Below are 18,029 nucleotides of genomic sequence, written 5' to 3' on the forward strand. Positions count from 1 at the left end.
CATGAGTTATATTAAAAAAAATAGTATATTATAAAATATAAGGATAATAACCACAAAGGCCACCAAAAAATCTAATTGTTTACTTTTAAGCTACCAATATATTATAAAGGATTTATAGGCCGTCAAAGTTATTATTTTATTTCATTTGTCAAAATTCTAGCTAAATCTACTAGTTATGACATTAATACCCTTAAAATAAATTTACGCTTTATATGTGAAAATAATTACTAAAAAGGCTGGGGTTTTCTTATGTTTTGTGTTTACTAGATAATAAGGGTTTAAAACTATTCTCTAGTGTGTTCATCTTCTTCGACATCTCCATATTCGTTATCAGAAGCACAATCCAACGGTAAGGATAAATATATTTTCTCCTTATATTGTTGTTTTATTGTTTACTCATATCTTGTTTCCATATTCGTTATCTTGTTGTCTCGATCATGTTTTATAACCACATTTTTACGGTATTCATATAGTTCATTTTTATGGGATTTCTAAATGTATATTATTTGTTATGTGTGGCATTTTACTTAAGGTGTTCATAATCTCATATATATATAATGGGATGAGAAAAATAAAGAATCACGACTAGTACAAAGGCCTATTAAAGAGATAATCTTTATGTGCATAATGAAGGAGCATAATTGGTATTCCAGTGTTTATTTATTATGTGTATAAATTATTTTATTAAATAAAAGGTATTTTTTTTTGTCATTTTCAATTTTTTTCTTCTGTAGTTTTAGCATAAATTGATGTAAATGGAAAAAAGTTATAAATTTAGGTGGCCTATAAGTCTCTTATATTAAATTGGTGGCCTAAAAGAAAACAATGAAATAATTGGGTGGCTTTAGTGGACATTATCCCTAAAATATATAGCAAAAAAAATATACCACAAATAAACCAAAAGTCCCCATGTCAAGAACGCAATCCTAGGTACAAATTCTTAAGAGACACACGATCAACTTCAAATTACCTTTTTTCCAAATGAGAGATTGATAATCAAAATCTAAACAACCAGGAAAACCTAGCAGCAAAGATCAAGTAAAAACTTTATTTGTCCAGCCTCTAAGCAACAAGACAACCATTTAATTAGGAAAGAAACATGTATTATACAGAATACCATGGGACTAGAAACCTAACAAAGAATTTACAAAACCACAAATCAGTGCCAAAAACTTATTGCTCAATGATCTAGTCCTAAGTTAAGAGATTTTTATTTACCATCAATTTATTATCAAGAGCTACTTAGACATGAGCAGACAAATTTCCTAACTCAACGTTAAAAAAAAATAAACATTTTTGATCAGAAATTTTACCTGTTAATATTGATTAAGCACGTTCATCCAATTGCAAGGAAATGAGATATTTTGATTGTCATGGATAACCTTCTAAGCCAGCACAATCCTACAAAATCATTCATACAAGAAAATATATTTGAATAAACCCCAAAACTAAGAGATAAATAAATAAAAAATAACAAATAATGAATGAAAGAATAACATAGTATACTCATATACATACAACGAATGAAAAAAAGCCCTAATCTTGATGGAAGGAGGAACACTCTAGACGTTTGTTATCCCCCACATGAAACAGCAAACAGAGAGGCTTCACATTCGATCTCTGTCATACAGGTTGAAATAATCCATATACTTCGCATTGAAATAGAATCAATTATAAACAGGGTGGAGCTTTATGATCAGGTAATTGCAAGTAATAATCAGTTTACAGTGCAGGAAATCCGTATTGTGGCCCAATTGACAGACCATACTAATATACTATGAAGGTGAAAACTCTGCATGTGTTTGACATAATATGAAATTATCTATTTCTGGTGTGGATCTATTGAAGCCAATCCCAAATCCATGTTAATATAGCAAAACAAGCAATTATATTATTAAAATTATGAAGTATTCGTGCAGTATTAAATTTAAAAATCTAGATGATATCAAACAGTCCATTTTTAGTTTATCTGTTTTAACCTGATCCCGTGTTCATCTGTATACCACATGTAAACTTGCCTAATATAAGTTTGACTTGTTCTTACTTTAAAACCAAATCTAGTTGATATCGAGTTGCAAATCTTTAGTCTAAATGTTGCACAATCGATTGACAGACTACATACATTCTTCAAGTAGGGGATTTCAAAAGCAATTAAGAATTTCAGTAAAATATTTAACCAACAAGAAAAGTGTAAAAAATCACATAAAACAGGGGAATTCAAAAGCAAATGCAATGCCCACTACAAGAACATCCTACATACACATGATCAACCCTCAAGTACAAGCCTCAAAGTACAAGAGAAGTTAAATCATGTGTTCAGGTATTCTGATACGAGAATACAAAAGCAATTAAAAACTTCCCCAATAAAGAAAATGTCAAAAACATAAAGTAGGAAAGGTAAAAGCTAAAGCAATTCTTGCTACAACAACTACCTAGATACCATAGATCAAACCCTCAAATACAAGCCTCAAAGTACAAGAGATGCTGAAACATGTGATTATGTGTTGTAGTAGAGTTGATGATATAGAAGCAATAATAAAGTTTAGAGGCATATGTAACCCCTTGATTAAGAATATCAAAACACATAAGTTGGAGAAGTCAAAAGCTAAAGCAATCCTCGCTACAACCACCACCTGAATACACACGGTCAAACCCTCTAGTACAAGCCTCAAAGTACAGGAGAATTTAAAACAAGTGATCATGTGTTATTGCAGTTGGGATATACAACAGCACTTGAAGGACATGTAACCCCATCATTAAAAACATCAAAACCACATAAACTAATGGGACTTCAAAAGCTAAAGCAATCCCCACTAAAACAACAGCCTAAATACACACAATCAAACACCCTAAGTACAAGCCTCAAAGTACAAGAGCATTTGAAATGAGTGATCAGGTGTTATAGTAGTTGGAATATACAAAAGCAGTTGAAAATTTTGAACATATGTAACCCCATTACTTTAGATGGCAAAACCATAGAAAGTAGGGGATTTCAAAAGCTAAAGCAATCCCCGCCACAACAACAACCTAAATACACACAATCAAACCCTCTAGTACAAGCCTCAAAGTACAAGAGCATCTAAAACGAGTGTTTAGGTGTGCATGTAGTTGGGTAATACAAAAGCAATTGAAAATTTTATAACATATGTAACCCCATTGAATAAAATATCATCAAAGAAAATATGGGGAACCAAAAAGCAATGGGAAAGGTTATAACATACGTAACGCCATTAAGTAAAATGTCGTCAAAGAAAATATGGGTAGTCATAAGAAAAAATATTTAATACATATCAAAATATATGTCAAAATATCAACACAAATAAACGAAAAATCCCCCTGTCAAGAACGCAATTCTTCGTACAACACCCTAGAGACATAAGATCAACCTCAAAGTACTATTTTTCTCTCTAAATGATAGATTGATAATCAAAATCTAAACAACCGGGAATACCTAGCAGCAATGATCAAGTAAGAACTTTATCTGTCTAAAGCCTCTAAGCAATAAGACAACCATTTAATTAGCAAAGAAACATGTATCATACAGATTTACCATGGGACCAGGTACTTAACGAAGAATTTACAAAACCACAAATCAACGACAAAAAGTTACCAAGAAAGTTATCTAGACCCAAATTTGAAAATTTTTGATTTACCATCAATTTGTTATCAAGAACTACTTGCAGACAGATTTCCTAACTACACTTTTAAAAAAGTAGACATTTTTTTTATCAGAAAATTTTTACCTGTTAATATTCATGAAAATTTTCCTACAAATTCTTTGACATTTAATACAAGAAAATAAATTTAAATAAACCCTAAATCTAAAAGAGAGAAATAAATAAATCACAAATAACCAATGAAAGAATAACAAAGAAGAAGAAAAAAGAACCTTTAATCTTGATGAAAGAAGTTTTTGTATTATACATTGGATGTTATCGTTCCTTGAAACCCTAACTGACGAATCAAAATTGATCAGAACATTAAATTGAAAAAGTTGATAATAGTTTGTAAAAAAAAAAAACCTAATCTTGAAATAATATCGCTGGCCGTTGAGATGGTGATGGATTTGGGCGGGTGGAGGTGGTGTGTTTGATTGGGGTGAGAATGAATGAATGAAAGAATTATTACTGTATTATTTTACAGTTAGTGTATATATATATATACATTTTGTATGTATATGTCGGTTTTGGAATATCGCGTTGGTTAAACGCGGGGGTTTGTTTTACAAATTACAATCTTTACTTCTGATGTTTATATTTTAACTCAATATATAATAATCAATCACAGACTATATTTATTCATTTCAAGTTACTTGCATTCATAGTTGTCAAACTCGTACGAGTCAAGTCAAAATATGGTAAAAACGAGGCGAATCGGTGGATGACTCGTCTTTGCTCCAGACTCGTAACATGACTCGTATTTTGTTGTGCGAGTCGGTCCGAGTCGTGTCCGAGTCACGAGTCGAGTCACGAGTCACAAAGTTTTTAATTTTTTTTTCAAATTTTTTTTTATATTTTTTAAACATAATTTTTTTTATATGTTATTAAATTTGGTATTCTTTCCATAGTGTTTTTTTTTATTTTTAGCTTAATATATCAAATAATATACATTATTTTATAATATATACTTATATATAATTATTAAATTATATATTATCAAATATCCGACTCTTACGATTCGAGTCACGAGTCTAAAAATTGGATTTCGAGTCGAGTCGAAAATAACGAGTCGATAACTATGCTTGCATTAATATTAGTTACCTGTGATTCGAAATTGAAGTTTGAATTTGCAAAGTATTATGTGTGTCATGATTTATTTTTAATTATTACAATATTTAATCATATAATTATTGTATGATTATTTTCTCAGTTGAAAAGCTAAAATTTGAACAAAATTAATTACTTGTTTAATTTAGAATATCTATCTATACTCCCTTATAAAGCAAATTAGCTTTAAGTCATTAAGAACCTGATAAGTCTAAAATGTCCCTTACCTTAATACATCTTTCTATACCCACCTCTACAGTTGGACTAAACTACCCCCGAATCTATCTCATTCTTAAAACAAAATTTCGCCGCAATGCGCGGGTATTATGCTCGTTTTATATAGATAGAAATGATAGTTAAGATGATATATCATAAAATCAATTGAGTCTCTTTTTTCATATTTTTTTACATTAGTAAATTCAAAAGTTATCAATAATTTGTGTATGACATACAACACAATTATTCGCTACGATTTGAATACTTTTATGAGGCAACTACTATTATCCCATGTGTTTGTATGATATGTTTCTTTCTCTATTTAATTCTACAACTTTTCCACAAAATGATATTTGATCACTTTAGATGTCAAGATTCATGTTTTATTCGCCTATTTATATCCTCTCGCACCTGTGATTCGTTGAATCTTATGACATAGAGTAATCATAAATAATTTTGCCGAAAGGTCATAACATTGATTCGCTGAATAGAACTCTTAGTCCAATGTATGTGAATGATTGTTGGCTTAACACCCATTTGTAAGTAACAGCTATATAGGTCGGATCTGGAGTCATTTTGGTATGGCATGAATAATTCAAATGCAACTATAATTAGCATTTTACAAACATCTAAAAATCACTTGGAGGAAATGATTCCCTCAAAGAATTGTGGAATGAGGAGAGACAAACATAAAGAGGAGTCTGTTTGGGACAAAACCTTTTCTCCTATATGTATCCGCTACAAATAATGAAAAAAAAAGTGCCCACTTATATATATATTCTCTAATTCATATCTTTGCTAAACAATGAGATACGGCGTATGTTTTGGGTACAAATAAGCCATTATGAATCATAAAGAATCACAGGGGAATGAAAATATGTAAACGAGCATTATAATGAAATCAACAATTTGACCCATTCAAACCAGCCCATTCTCCCACTTTTAATTGTAATATGTAATTTTGACCCCTCAAGGGGTCTAATGGTTTAAGTAAACTCCCCACCAGCCCATTCTCCCACTTTTAGTTGTCATATTATGCGAAACGAGAAACGAGAGCAAGTACCCGCGTGTTGCGGTGGTGAGATGGTGGGGTGATACCTAGGTCATAGAGTATGATAAGTTATAGGAGTTGATATGTCATAGAGTATGATAGTCAAATGCCTTAGCCGTACGGGCTCCGCCCTCATTTAAAAATTTGTCGAAAGTATATCGAATGACATCTCTAATGAAAGAGCATGAAATTTTAAGAACATCCATACAATTTTTATAATTTATCGATGTACGGTTTTTGAGATAAAAGATTTTGAATGAATTGGAGAAATAAATGATTTATGGAAGAGAGAGAAAAAAGATGATTGGTTGAGATTTGAGGAGAAAAAAAGGGTATTATAGTAATTTTAGATAAATATAGAATAGATAGGAGGGGCATTTTGAGAAAGTACTTAAAATCAATATTGAAAATTTCAAGTTCAACGTTGAAAATCTAGGGAAAATCTGCTTTATAATATAGTATAGATATAGATTAATATTGAAATTCTGACTTGCTCAAAAACACAGTGGTTTGATATATCTGCAATCGCCTCAATATTTACATCACCTCAAAGTATACATCTGCTATCACTATCTTCAATGTTTGCCTCCAATGACACAATAGAATGATGAGTCTATGTTCGGTCTAAGACCAATGTGTTGGGATCATATGGACCAATAACCCCATTAGTCAAAAGGCGCATAGCTGCACCACGTGAAAACTTCCTAGCAAATAAGTAACAACAACCACTACCATGAGTACCACACCATTCCGTCCGGTTATCAGACTTGAAATAAACATGGTCAATATCCTGCAGGAATATCATATTTAGCCCAAGACTTGGCAGAATAGAGAGAAACGATAATAAATGCAAAATACTAGCTTTATGAATATGACTTGACCATTAATTACCTTGATCTCTTGGATACTTTTTTGGCTGGCACTTGCAAAAACAAATGTCACGGGGTGCCAGGCTTGTGTATTCATCGTTTCAGTTGACTGGTTCCATAAAGAATAAGTCAATGTTCTCCTCTCCAATTCATCTTCAAAGCCCCGCATCTTATCAGTTATCATAAAGTCAGAAACTTTCATTAAATAACATCACAAAAAACTTCGGTTATAGGTAATTCATATATTTTTAAGTGTGTGGGGTACTTGGACTTTGATTGTAGTTTTACAGGAATGAGCTGGTGTAAATTTCACCATAAATGATTAGAGGTGGCAATTTCAATTCATTTACTCATGATTGGATCAATTCGAGTTATGCTTAATTTAAATGGGTCAAACGTAATGAAAATCATTCAAAGAGGATTTCCCATGTATAAAACCTCCTAATCATAATATTATAAAACTAGATTATTATTGAAATTATATAGTTTTTGTATGAAATGATTGAAGTTTTTCTATTTGGAATTGTGTTAGGTCTAATTCCTATTACTTTGGCTGGATTATTTAATCATATTTGCCACACAAATTGGTTATTCCAATTAAAAAGTTTTGAATCAAGTGTTCAAACCAATATGACTCAATCCATTTTACCCAATTAAACATTACCCATTACCCAACCGACTCATTCAGCCACCTCTAATAACGATGCAGTATATCCCCCATGACAATGAAAGGTCAAGTGTATATGATGAAACAATTGCTTGTAAGGTATTGCTACAAGGCAAATCATTAACAGTTTACTTACTGCAAGTAACGTTGGCACATAATGTTCATCTGGGATGCAATTGTGTTGCTGCTGCTCTCTCTGCAATATAATTACAAGTTAACTTGCTATAACTCATAATAACACAAAAGAATGAAACTTGGTGAATGTGGATGAAAAGAAATAGTAGCTGTAGTTTACTTACAAGAGAATCATTTCCTCTGCTCAAGTCTAGAAGCGGCCGCCGCTGATATTTTTTGAGTGGAAAAAAGGACAGTATAAATATATAATCGACGTCGATTCATCATTTTAAGATGGTAATAGGAAAAAGATCAGCAAAAACCAAGAAGCCCATGATACTAAAAACAAGCAGTTCACATAAGTAGGGTTGACCCAAGAGACATGTTCAAACATTTATTTCTATTTTATACTAGTAAATAATTAGAGTGTCAACAGTTAATTATAAGAACTAATAACAATCTGGATTTTGGAATTAACTTTTAGAGGTTTTATGAATCACAAATAGACTATGAATGACTTAATCCGCTTGATCCATTTGACCTTTTTCTTTATAGCAACTATTTTTAAGTTACCCGTTTGAGCCGCTAGAGATGAAAATAACGCAAATGGGCCCAATCATAAATAAAAGGCTCAAAACTACCACACAATTTTCTCCTTAAACTTATGATTGTTTAACTTAGACTGTTAGATAGATCATATTGATTCTTTTAAAAAGCATATTAAACCTTCAATGAAGTGATCAGCACAGAACCTCATAGGTATCGTCATCTCTACCTTGCAGTGTTTATTAAAGATCGGGAAAACTACATTATCGTATGCAACCTCCTCTGCATGCTTTCTGACCAATGTGATCCACTGTATCATGTAAATATTTAAAGTCAGCTACAGTTAGAAAAATAGAGAAAAACTTGCTTATTTCTATCATATGGATTGTTGATTACACTGGCAAATCATAACATAAAAATCTTCACTAAAGTAGTGATGGGACGGGGGGATAACTAAGTGTATAAAAGCAATGAGCTTATGTTTTTGCAAAAACACGAGGAGCGGGACAGGTCGATCAGAGACACTCTTTGCTAAAAGCAAGATTTGTAATAGATAACCAGCATTTAAAATACGATAAGAAAGTTTGATAAATTCAATAATACTTCAACAAGTGATTTAGGAGGTTTTATGAAGTAAAAATACTCCACCAAAAACACTCAAAATGTTTCTTTTAAGCTACATGTTGTGAATATATCCATCTGACCAATAGAAACTCACAATATCCTGATCTATTATGTAAGCCAATGATCAAAAGAAACACGAACGAAAAATGACCTGGGATCCTTTCCGCCATTTGTCTTCAGGTATGTCAGGGGACATCTCTGGATTATAGCGTTTCTCATTCGTATCATTGGCATCAATAAAGCTGAATGAAAATCAAAGAACTGTTCAGTTGGTCAATGTATTGATGAGAAGCTGTCCAACAAAGGATTCGTTAAATACATTAAGATCTCTTTTAGACATTGAAAAGTACCTGTCCACGAAACTTCTAGGAGCTGACATGAGATATGTGTATATGTAACTGAAGTTATACAGTGGGACACAGCTGAAAAAAAAAGAAGCGAAAACTCAGTTAGTTACAGCCTATTTCACCAAAAGTGATTTCAACTGACCTTTAACAAGAAGATAAAGATGAAATAATGTGATAGGTAATCGAATTAAACTTTGAACAGGTTTGTACATATCATGTCAAGTAACTGAGTAAATGTAAGACATATCTAGTGGTGTTGAAATGAGTGTTTTCAAACTTTAAAAAGGATGATATAACATTCATTAAGTATAACCAGATTGGCTTTATAATCGACAGTAGAGGAAAGTGTTCAGGCATGCTTCAACTGTTTAAAGTTGTACTAATCAATTAATCAGATATACATAGCGTTTGGAAATTATGATTATTTTAAATTTCAAAAGATAAAAGACCAAAGTGACATTATATGAAAACACGCAGTCATGTTTTATTAAATATGAGTAAAAGTCTCTCAAAGTATGTTAGTAATGAGTAAGTTAGACAGTATTTTTTTCAAGATGAAACTGAAAATCCAAGACTGGTTATTTGAACTCTAAATAATGAGAATCAGAATCAGTTAGTGTTTATCCAAACACTAAAAACTGGCAAGAAAGTTGGCTTCAAGATAAAAATCCAAGCACCCAATAAAAAGATACCAGTGAAAGAAACCTGTCAGAGAGTAGAACGAATATCTGATTGGTAGTATCGTCAAGGGCTGCCTTGAACAAAAGTTTCTCTGCCTCAATCATAGTTGGCTTACCCCAGCCTACCTGTAAATAAGATAAAACATACAGTGTAAAACACAGCAAATATATCCATAAAGTTACTAATCTTAGTCTATCATGATAGTTTAGCTAAGACAATCATAGCATACTGAATATGATCAGTTACCACAACACTGTGTTCCAACTGCCTGTTGTAGAAGAAGGTTGATCTGGTAGTCGCCTCATTGAAAATAAAACCAGGCTTTGAGTGTATGTATATTGTGAAATTCTCAGGATCTGCATTCTGTAAGCCCATCAACTTTAAATATTCAATTATGCGTCTAAAAAACGTATTTCCTGATCAAAGGCACACAAAAAAACACACATAACTTCAACTTTCATGGTTTTGCCTTTTCTAAACACTTTCCTCCTATATATATATAGCAGGCAATGCAGACACCAAAAATAGGGAAAAGTCTACATAAAGCAAATCATATAGCAATACTCCCTCTACTAATATGTAGATTTGAAAAATCTCAACAAGCCCACGGCAGACCAACCATGCCCATCACATGAGAGGTAAATCAAGCTCACAAGGCGGCTTGCTGTAATGGCAGTCCAACCAATTGATCATAGGGGCGTAATCGAGCCAACTAGTGGCAGACTTAGAACCTAATACTACTAAATCGCAAAACATTTAGACCTGGTTCTTTTTTCTCATTCAGACCTAGTGTATTTTATAAAAATCATATTTTCTGACGTAGCATACTCTAAGCGAAATAGAGTCATGTGGTTCACGTGCACCCCACCAGGCACCCTTGGATGTGCCCTTGGAGCCGAGTCAATCCGACACACTGCCAAGCTCAAACTTGACTCCATAACCGAAGTTAGTATCAACGGATTCGCTAGTCTTGAGCTCGGCTCAACACACATTATATTATAAGAAAATTTCAGTTTATTAATTACAAATTCCATTTTATAAGGTAAGCTTTAGTAATAATTATCTAATGTAAGCAGCTAAAATGAAAACAAACATTTATTTAAAAACCAGCATTTCCATTTTTCAGTAATGAATCATACATGTAATGTTATGTGAGGTTATAATTATCGATTAATATCGAAACTATAAGTGCTACAACAACTAATTAAAGTAAACTAAATCTAGTCATCAAATATAACTTAAATAAATCTAAGCATCAATTCTATTAAATTATAGAAAAATTTAAATTTAAATTGAAAAAAAAAAAAAAAAAAAAAAAAAAAAACACACACCAACCTTGAAGAAATTGTGCCAGAGGAAATCAAGTGGAACACTTTCTTTAACAAGAAAAAGGAAAGCTATTTTTTCCTTTTTCTTCATTATATTATTATTATTATTTATTTTGATATCATTAAATAAAAAATCAGTAGGTGACGATGAAGATGAGGTAGATTGAAGTCTAAATAAACCAAAGAAATAAAATAAAAAACAAAACAAAATAAAGAATAATAAAATTAGAAATTTTTTGGATATAAATTGACGTCTTGAAGTAACAGCTGCAAATTTCTTCTTCACTGTCATAATAATTATGTGATTTGTGAGTAGAGTGAACTGTGGATTTAGATGATGGTGGTACGGTGTCGTTTTGCCGTGAGGTTTTTGAAGCAAGCAGAAAGACAGAATGGGACAGAAATGAAAGGCACGTGTGCACGTGAGTGACTTGGTGTTGTTTATTCTAAGAAAAAGTTGTTGTAATGTTGTTAGGGGGGAAGGAGTAGGGTTTGGGTAGGGCTCGGGTTCTCCGACCACGATGGGCTACACCATTTCTAGTGCTTGGCTAAGACTCGGTTAAGGTGAGTTTGGGTATGAGTTTGGTTTGTGAAGCCGAGGTTGGTTTCAAAATTTTTGAACGTTGAGTGGTGTAACATCCCAGTATTTTAAGGTAATAGAAAATTAACCCTTTTCGTAGTTTTGACATCTAATTAAGTTCCTAGTATTTTATTTTGAGTGAAGGGGTTAATTTAGTTGGAACTTTAGTGGCTAGCGGGTATTTTACCCACAAAATGCAAGGTGGGACGTGGCTAGCAGGGAGAAAAGCCAGCCACTATGTTGTTGATTCATGTTTTCCACTTCAAGTTCACTTCTTTCCCTACTATCCCTTTTGTCTCAAAATTCTTCCATTGTCCATGCAATTGAATCTTCATTCATAAATTTAAGAATTTCAATCCTGCAACTATATCAACAATCATCTCCTATTGTGTTAGAATTGTGATTTGGGGCTTTCTTGGAGGTGGTGGTGACCGATTCTTTAAGGAAGAAAAAGAGGAAGAATTCCAATTTGAAAACCCTAATTCTTTGTTTCTCATTCTTGAGGTATAGATTTCATAACCCTAGTTTGATTTGTCATTAAAATTAGGGTTCTTAGCCTTAGAGTTGGGGTTTTTGCTTTTGGGGTATTCAAGTAAAACTCTAACTAAATTTGAATGATATATGGATTATTGATTGAAAGAATTTGTTGTTAGTGAGAATCCCCTTTGGTAAGAATCTCATGGTGTTTGGCTAGTGTTTATAAAATAAAGCTTTATTTTGAGAAATTGAAGATTGGTTGGAAAGTGTTTAGTAGCCAAACACCATAATCTTAGAGTTGTTGAATGTAAGTAGTTGAGTCATGGAACTCATAGATGATATGTGATTACTCTTGTATAGGTGTTGAAGATTAAATTGTTGATCTTGTAGCCTTGTTGTGTCAACTAGCCAAGTTAAGGTGAGTGTATATGCATATAATCATGTTCTTGTTACTAGAGGTCATAGGTGGGTAAATTCCTATGACCCATTTGATAGTTGTTTGTTAGAACTAGTAGGTGGGTAAATTCCTACTAGTCAATTTGTTTATAAGAGCTAGTAGGTGGGTAAATTCCTACTAGCCAAATTATCCATGGCCATGTTGAAAATGAATGTATGTTGTTTGAAATGTATGAAAAGGCTAGCTTGCTAGGCTTATATGGTGCTTGATGCACAAAGTTGAAATGACATGATTATGATTATATGTGTATGCATTCACTAAGCGTTGCTTATGTTTTAGTTGTTTAACTCTCTTATAGGAGTTGGTAGTAGCAAAGGTAAGGAAGTGATCAAGTGAAGTTAGAATTTGGAAGCTCTTGCCTTTTTGAAAGGTTGGCAGTTTGAATAATTTGGGTAGATGATCCCTTTTGGTACCCATTGGCTTTTGATACATGTTCTTTGGTTAAATTATTTTGGATGAACTTCTGAAAAGTTGTAGTTGCGTTGGAAACTTTAGTAATGGTAGAATTTGTAACTAACTTGATAATTACCCAAGTTGGGTTATTGACCCGCTTGGGAAATTTTGTAGTCAAAAGTCTTGTAAAAAGGAATGATTTCAATGTATGGGTGATTTATATGCTCTAAAGGTCATGTTTTGGTATTCGGAAATGTTAAAGTTGAAATGGCGTTTTGGGTTTAATATTTAGAGTTAAGTGCGGGAAAACCTGATTTTTGAACAAGTGGTTTGCTGCAGGTAGCCCCCACTGCGCCGCAGTGGGAGCTTGTTTTAGCTCACTGCGCCGCAGTGGGCTTTGGTTATTTGTTGCCGAGAGATATCACTGCGCCGCAGTGGGTGTGTCCTGCCCCACTGCGCCGCAGTGAGTTCTCTTTCACTTAGACAGAGATTTTCCACTGCGCCGCAGTGGAGGTGTCTCGCCTCACTGCGCCGCAGTGGACTTTTAAAAAAAAAAAATTTTTCTTTCGATTTTCTTTAAGGAGGATTGGGTCGTTACAAGTGGGTGGTTCCTAGTCTCAAACGGCTAGTTTGAACATAAAAAAAAATCACTTCCCTCTTATAAACGGCTAGTCTCAAACTCCTTCTTCTCCATATTTATATGGGTTTATGGCATACAAATGTAACCACCTATGACCAAATGGTTATGTAATGTAGTGACCTATTCATGTGGCTATGTAATGTATGCACTTATGTTTTCTTGGATATACTATGTAAAATATGTACGGACTTTACATAGTATAGCCAAAAAAAATACATAGGTTCTTACATTGATTGACCCAAATAAAAAGATTCTTACATAGTATAGCCAAGAAAACATAGGTGCATACATTACATAGCCACCTGAATAGGTCACTACATTACATAACCATTTGGTCATAGGTGGTTACATTCGCATGCCATTATCCCTATTTATATATACACATCGATATATATATATATACACAGCCACCACCTCAGATTATATACATACCACCACCACCATGGAACCACCTAGAGGTAACCAACGAAATCAGCACCAAGGTTATCGTCAACCACCACCACCACCGAACCAACCACCACTGAATCAAGTTTATTTTCAAGCACCACCGAACCAACCACCAGCACCACCACAGAATCTAGTCTACCGTCAAAACCATACACAACCACCACCACAGAATCAATATTCCCAACAACCACAGGTGCAATTCTATACACCACAACCCGTTAGCCCACTTTACGGTTACAACATGGGTGCTCCACCTCCCGTCGAACCTCAACACATTGAACTCGCGCAAAGGGAAAACTTTTTTGCATTTGAAGATCTCGGGAACGACGACGTTATACCTGAAACACAACCGGTTGAAGAACAGGAAGAAGTTGAAGAGGTCGATTGTCGTGGGAAGAAAAAGGTGTTTGCCGGGAGGAAGCCGCGTGAACATTGGACGGAAGAGCAAGAAGTCGCCTTGGCTCAAGCATGGATTCAAGTATCAGAGTGTAAGAAGTATGGCAACGAACAAAAGGCCGAAGGGTTTTGGAAACGAGTTCTTCAACACTATACGAGCACCTTGGGTTCGACTACGCGAACCTTTCATAGTTTGACTACAAAGTGGAAGACGATGAATATGGAGATGGGTGTTTTCAACGGGTTATGGATTCAAGCGGTACATATACTTACACCTTTTTCATTGCAAATGTTTAATTGTTTGATTGTTTTAGAAAAATCTATATAGATTAAGTACTCTGTTGGATTGGATTTATATATATATGTGTCGATATGGATATATATATGTGTGTGTGTGTGTGTGTGTGTGTGTCGAATTGATTGATTAAGCATTGCTATAGATTAAGTACTCTGTTTAGATATAGATATATACATTGTGTCGAATTGATTGATTATTTGTATACTAATCAGTAAATTGAGTCGAATTGATAGATATATATGTGTTTGATTTTGATTTCGAGTGTAAATTGAGTTGTGAATTGATAGATATATATGTGTTGGATTTTGATTTTGAGTGTAAATACAATGTTTGATTTATGTAGTTTCGTGGAAAGGGGAGTGGATGCAATGACTTGGATGTTACGACGACCTCTTTGTCCGATTACCACTCCAAATTGGACAAGCATTTTACGCATATATCGGCGTGGAATGTGGTAAAAACTCATGATAAATGGAAGCAACAAGATTGTTTTGCTGATATTGTAGGAATGGGAATCGGTTCGTCTAGTGGATCCTCAAAAAGAAAGTCGGTGGATTATGAATCGGCAAGCAACGACACTGTCCTTCCCGACATGAATGAAGACCCATCCCCGCCTTTGGAACCAAGAAAGATGAAGAAGAAGTAACCCGCCTCGTCTTGCAGCTCGGTGTCAAATGTAGCCGAGGAAATCACCAAGTACACACAACGAAGGACGAGCTATTTGGACAAGAAGGAAGAGAAAGAAGAATTGGCGAAGCGTTTGATGGCTACACAACTTGAGGGGGAGATGTTCAGGAAACGTCAGCGTGAATGGGATGTTTTTATGAGGCCCCATGGTCACATCACCAATCCCGCTTTGTTGGAATGTATTCTCGAGGAAAAACGCGCACTCGGGAAAAAAAACGGATGGCCTTGTAATTTTTAAATTTATTGAACTATTTATGTTTAATTTTAATTTGTAATGTGGTGAACTATTTATTTTTATGTTTAATTTAGTATTTATGTTGAATTTTAATTGAATTTAGTATTTATATTTATATAATTAAATTGATGATTTAATATAAAAAAAGAAAAAGAAAAGAAATTGGGTAAGTTTAATGAATTTGGGTATGTATTTCTAGTGATTTGGGTAATAATTGGGTAAAATTTAGTAGGTATGAGTTGGAGGGTTTTGATTGGAAGATGATTTGGGTACCACTCCTTCCCCCCTTAGGGTATCACATGATCATGAATGAATTCATGAATCGCCAATGCTCTTTGGTTACGGTTTGTGATCCAGGTTCGATTGTTTCGTCCACCGGTTCGATATAAGGGTGATCGGATTTTACAAACTTATGTTGTTAAACTACTATTAAAAGAAAAATATAGAAGTTGATGTACAAATCAAGAATGATGTTACTGCAATGAAAATTATATAATGATAGTTAGCCCAAAATTCAAAAACTAAGCTTACTATACCAAAAATTAAGGTCTTAGGGCTTGTTTGTTTTTCCAACCATTAAGTGACTGAATTGATTAAGTGACTGAATGGATAAGTATTGTCTGTATGGATTAAGTCAAGACAGTTGATTTTTTGTTTATTAAGTCAAAAAAACAAAGACTGTTGATTACTTAATGGATTAAGTATTTTTGATTAAGTCATGACTTAATTTATTATGTCCCAAACAAACGCAAACTTAGACTTTTTATGGCCTAAAGCGATTGCTTAGCCTCTAACCAACATAGAGTCGCCGATTCATCCCTTTATCAAGGATGGAGGGCTAGTCTTACATAAATTAAAGTATGCGATTGTTACAATGTTCTCAAAATGGTTGTTGGAGATATATAAATGAACCAATGGGGCTATGGCGTTTAGCAATTAATGGCGTGCATGAACACGACAAGAGTTGAGTGCGCGCCCTAACTTGTTAAGAAGTCGAGTTTAGGTTTCTGAAAGACTATAGTTAATGTTATTGATAAAATTCATGTTTCGGGAATCGGGATTAATCAAGTAATTAAGGACGAGGTTGGAGATAATAATTTGATTCAGTTTTGGTTAGATCCGTGGTTTCTTAATTATCTCTTGAAACAAAGATTTCCTAATTTGTTGAAATGAAAAAGAAAAAAAGATGTTTGGTTAGTGAAAGGTATAACTTTAGTGCAAATGGGTTCTTGGGTTTTTTTTTAAGCAGCAGTGGTGATTGGACTCAGCGACATTGTCTCTTCATCGTCCGGTAGAGATCGACTACGTCACCAGCACAGTCAATCTGAGGGCATGACTGGCGGTGGAAGTCTCACAACCGTTCTGGAAGAAATTAACTAAATGCTAGAGAAAACCCTTATGCCCCACCTCATTAGCAAGGACTTCCCAATATGCATTTCAAAGGTTTTGACCCGGTGACCAACATTTGGTTGAAAGACATAAGGGGCATTAAATGTTAAGTAAAAGCAATGAGATTGGAGAATGGGAGCAGGTGGTCTTGCACTCTTGCTGCTTGCCAATGTCAAGATTTCGAATAGGATTGATAGGTGGAAATGGCTTGAAGGTCTATGAATTTCCGGTCAAGGCTGTCAAGAAGTTCCTAAAGGGTTATAGGGATTTTAGACGTAGATATGCGTTTGCGGTCTATATGGGCTCCCTTAAAATGCAACATCTTGATGTGGAAAGCGTTAACAAATCGTATCCCCACTCTTCTGGCCCATGATCGTATGTGTAACTGTTTAATGAGGGTCGTGTAATGAGGAATTGGAAACCTGTTGAGCATTTCCTTGGGTCTTAGTGGGGTTGTTATGAGAGTTTGGAAATATATTAGCGTGGTGCAAGGCTTGTCCTTTTATTGTTTTTTTTTTTAAAAAACTTGGTCTTTTACATAACAATGTGGGATTCGGAAAGAAAGTTAAGTGAGTTCTAAAAGATATTGTCATTGTGAAATGTTGGTGTATATGAAGGGCGAGAAATGATTACAAGTTTTCGAAGATTTATGTCATCATTGAAAAGATTTTACTCAACATGAAGTCCATGAGCTACTTGTGGTACAAATGTGGAACAAGGAATGATATCTTAGAAGGATTAGTGTAAATTCAATGTAACAACGGTTGTTTATGACTATCCTTATGAATTTGCGTGAATGTTGTGAATAATATTTACCTTAA

General features: G+C 33.9%; 2 protein-coding genes across 2 annotated transcripts; one reads left to right on the forward strand and one right to left on the reverse strand.

Moving 5' to 3' along the window:
- Nucleotides 1-6,480: 6,480 nt before the first annotated feature.
- LOC122592957 (glycosyltransferase BC10-like) lies at nucleotides 6,481-11,600 on the reverse strand. Its single transcript, XM_043765292.1, has 10 exons — nucleotides 11,217-11,600; nucleotides 10,128-10,244; nucleotides 9,906-10,006; nucleotides 9,204-9,275; nucleotides 9,005-9,095; nucleotides 8,459-8,539; nucleotides 7,869-7,910; nucleotides 7,706-7,765; nucleotides 6,925-7,071; nucleotides 6,481-6,823 (listed from the first exon to the last, which is right to left on the reverse strand). Exons 1-10 carry the CDS (start codon nucleotides 11,499-11,501, stop codon nucleotides 6,647-6,649), a joined length of 1,173 nt encoding a protein of 390 aa, XP_043621227.1. The 5' UTR covers nucleotides 11,502-11,600; the 3' UTR covers nucleotides 6,481-6,646.
- Nucleotides 11,601-14,198: 2,598 nt separating this feature from the next.
- On the forward strand, nucleotides 14,199-15,543 carry LOC122591894. Its single transcript, XM_043764120.1, has 2 exons — nucleotides 14,199-14,858; nucleotides 15,241-15,543. Exons 1-2 carry the CDS (start codon nucleotides 14,199-14,201, stop codon nucleotides 15,541-15,543), a joined length of 963 nt encoding a protein of 320 aa, XP_043620055.1.
- The last annotated feature ends 2,486 nt before the right edge of the window (nucleotides 15,544-18,029 follow it).

The sequence above is a fragment of the Erigeron canadensis genome, chromosome 3 (assembly GCF_010389155.1).
Source record: "Erigeron canadensis isolate Cc75 chromosome 3, C_canadensis_v1, whole genome shotgun sequence".
NCBI classification, from domain to species: Eukaryota; Viridiplantae; Streptophyta; class Magnoliopsida; order Asterales; family Asteraceae; genus Erigeron; species Erigeron canadensis.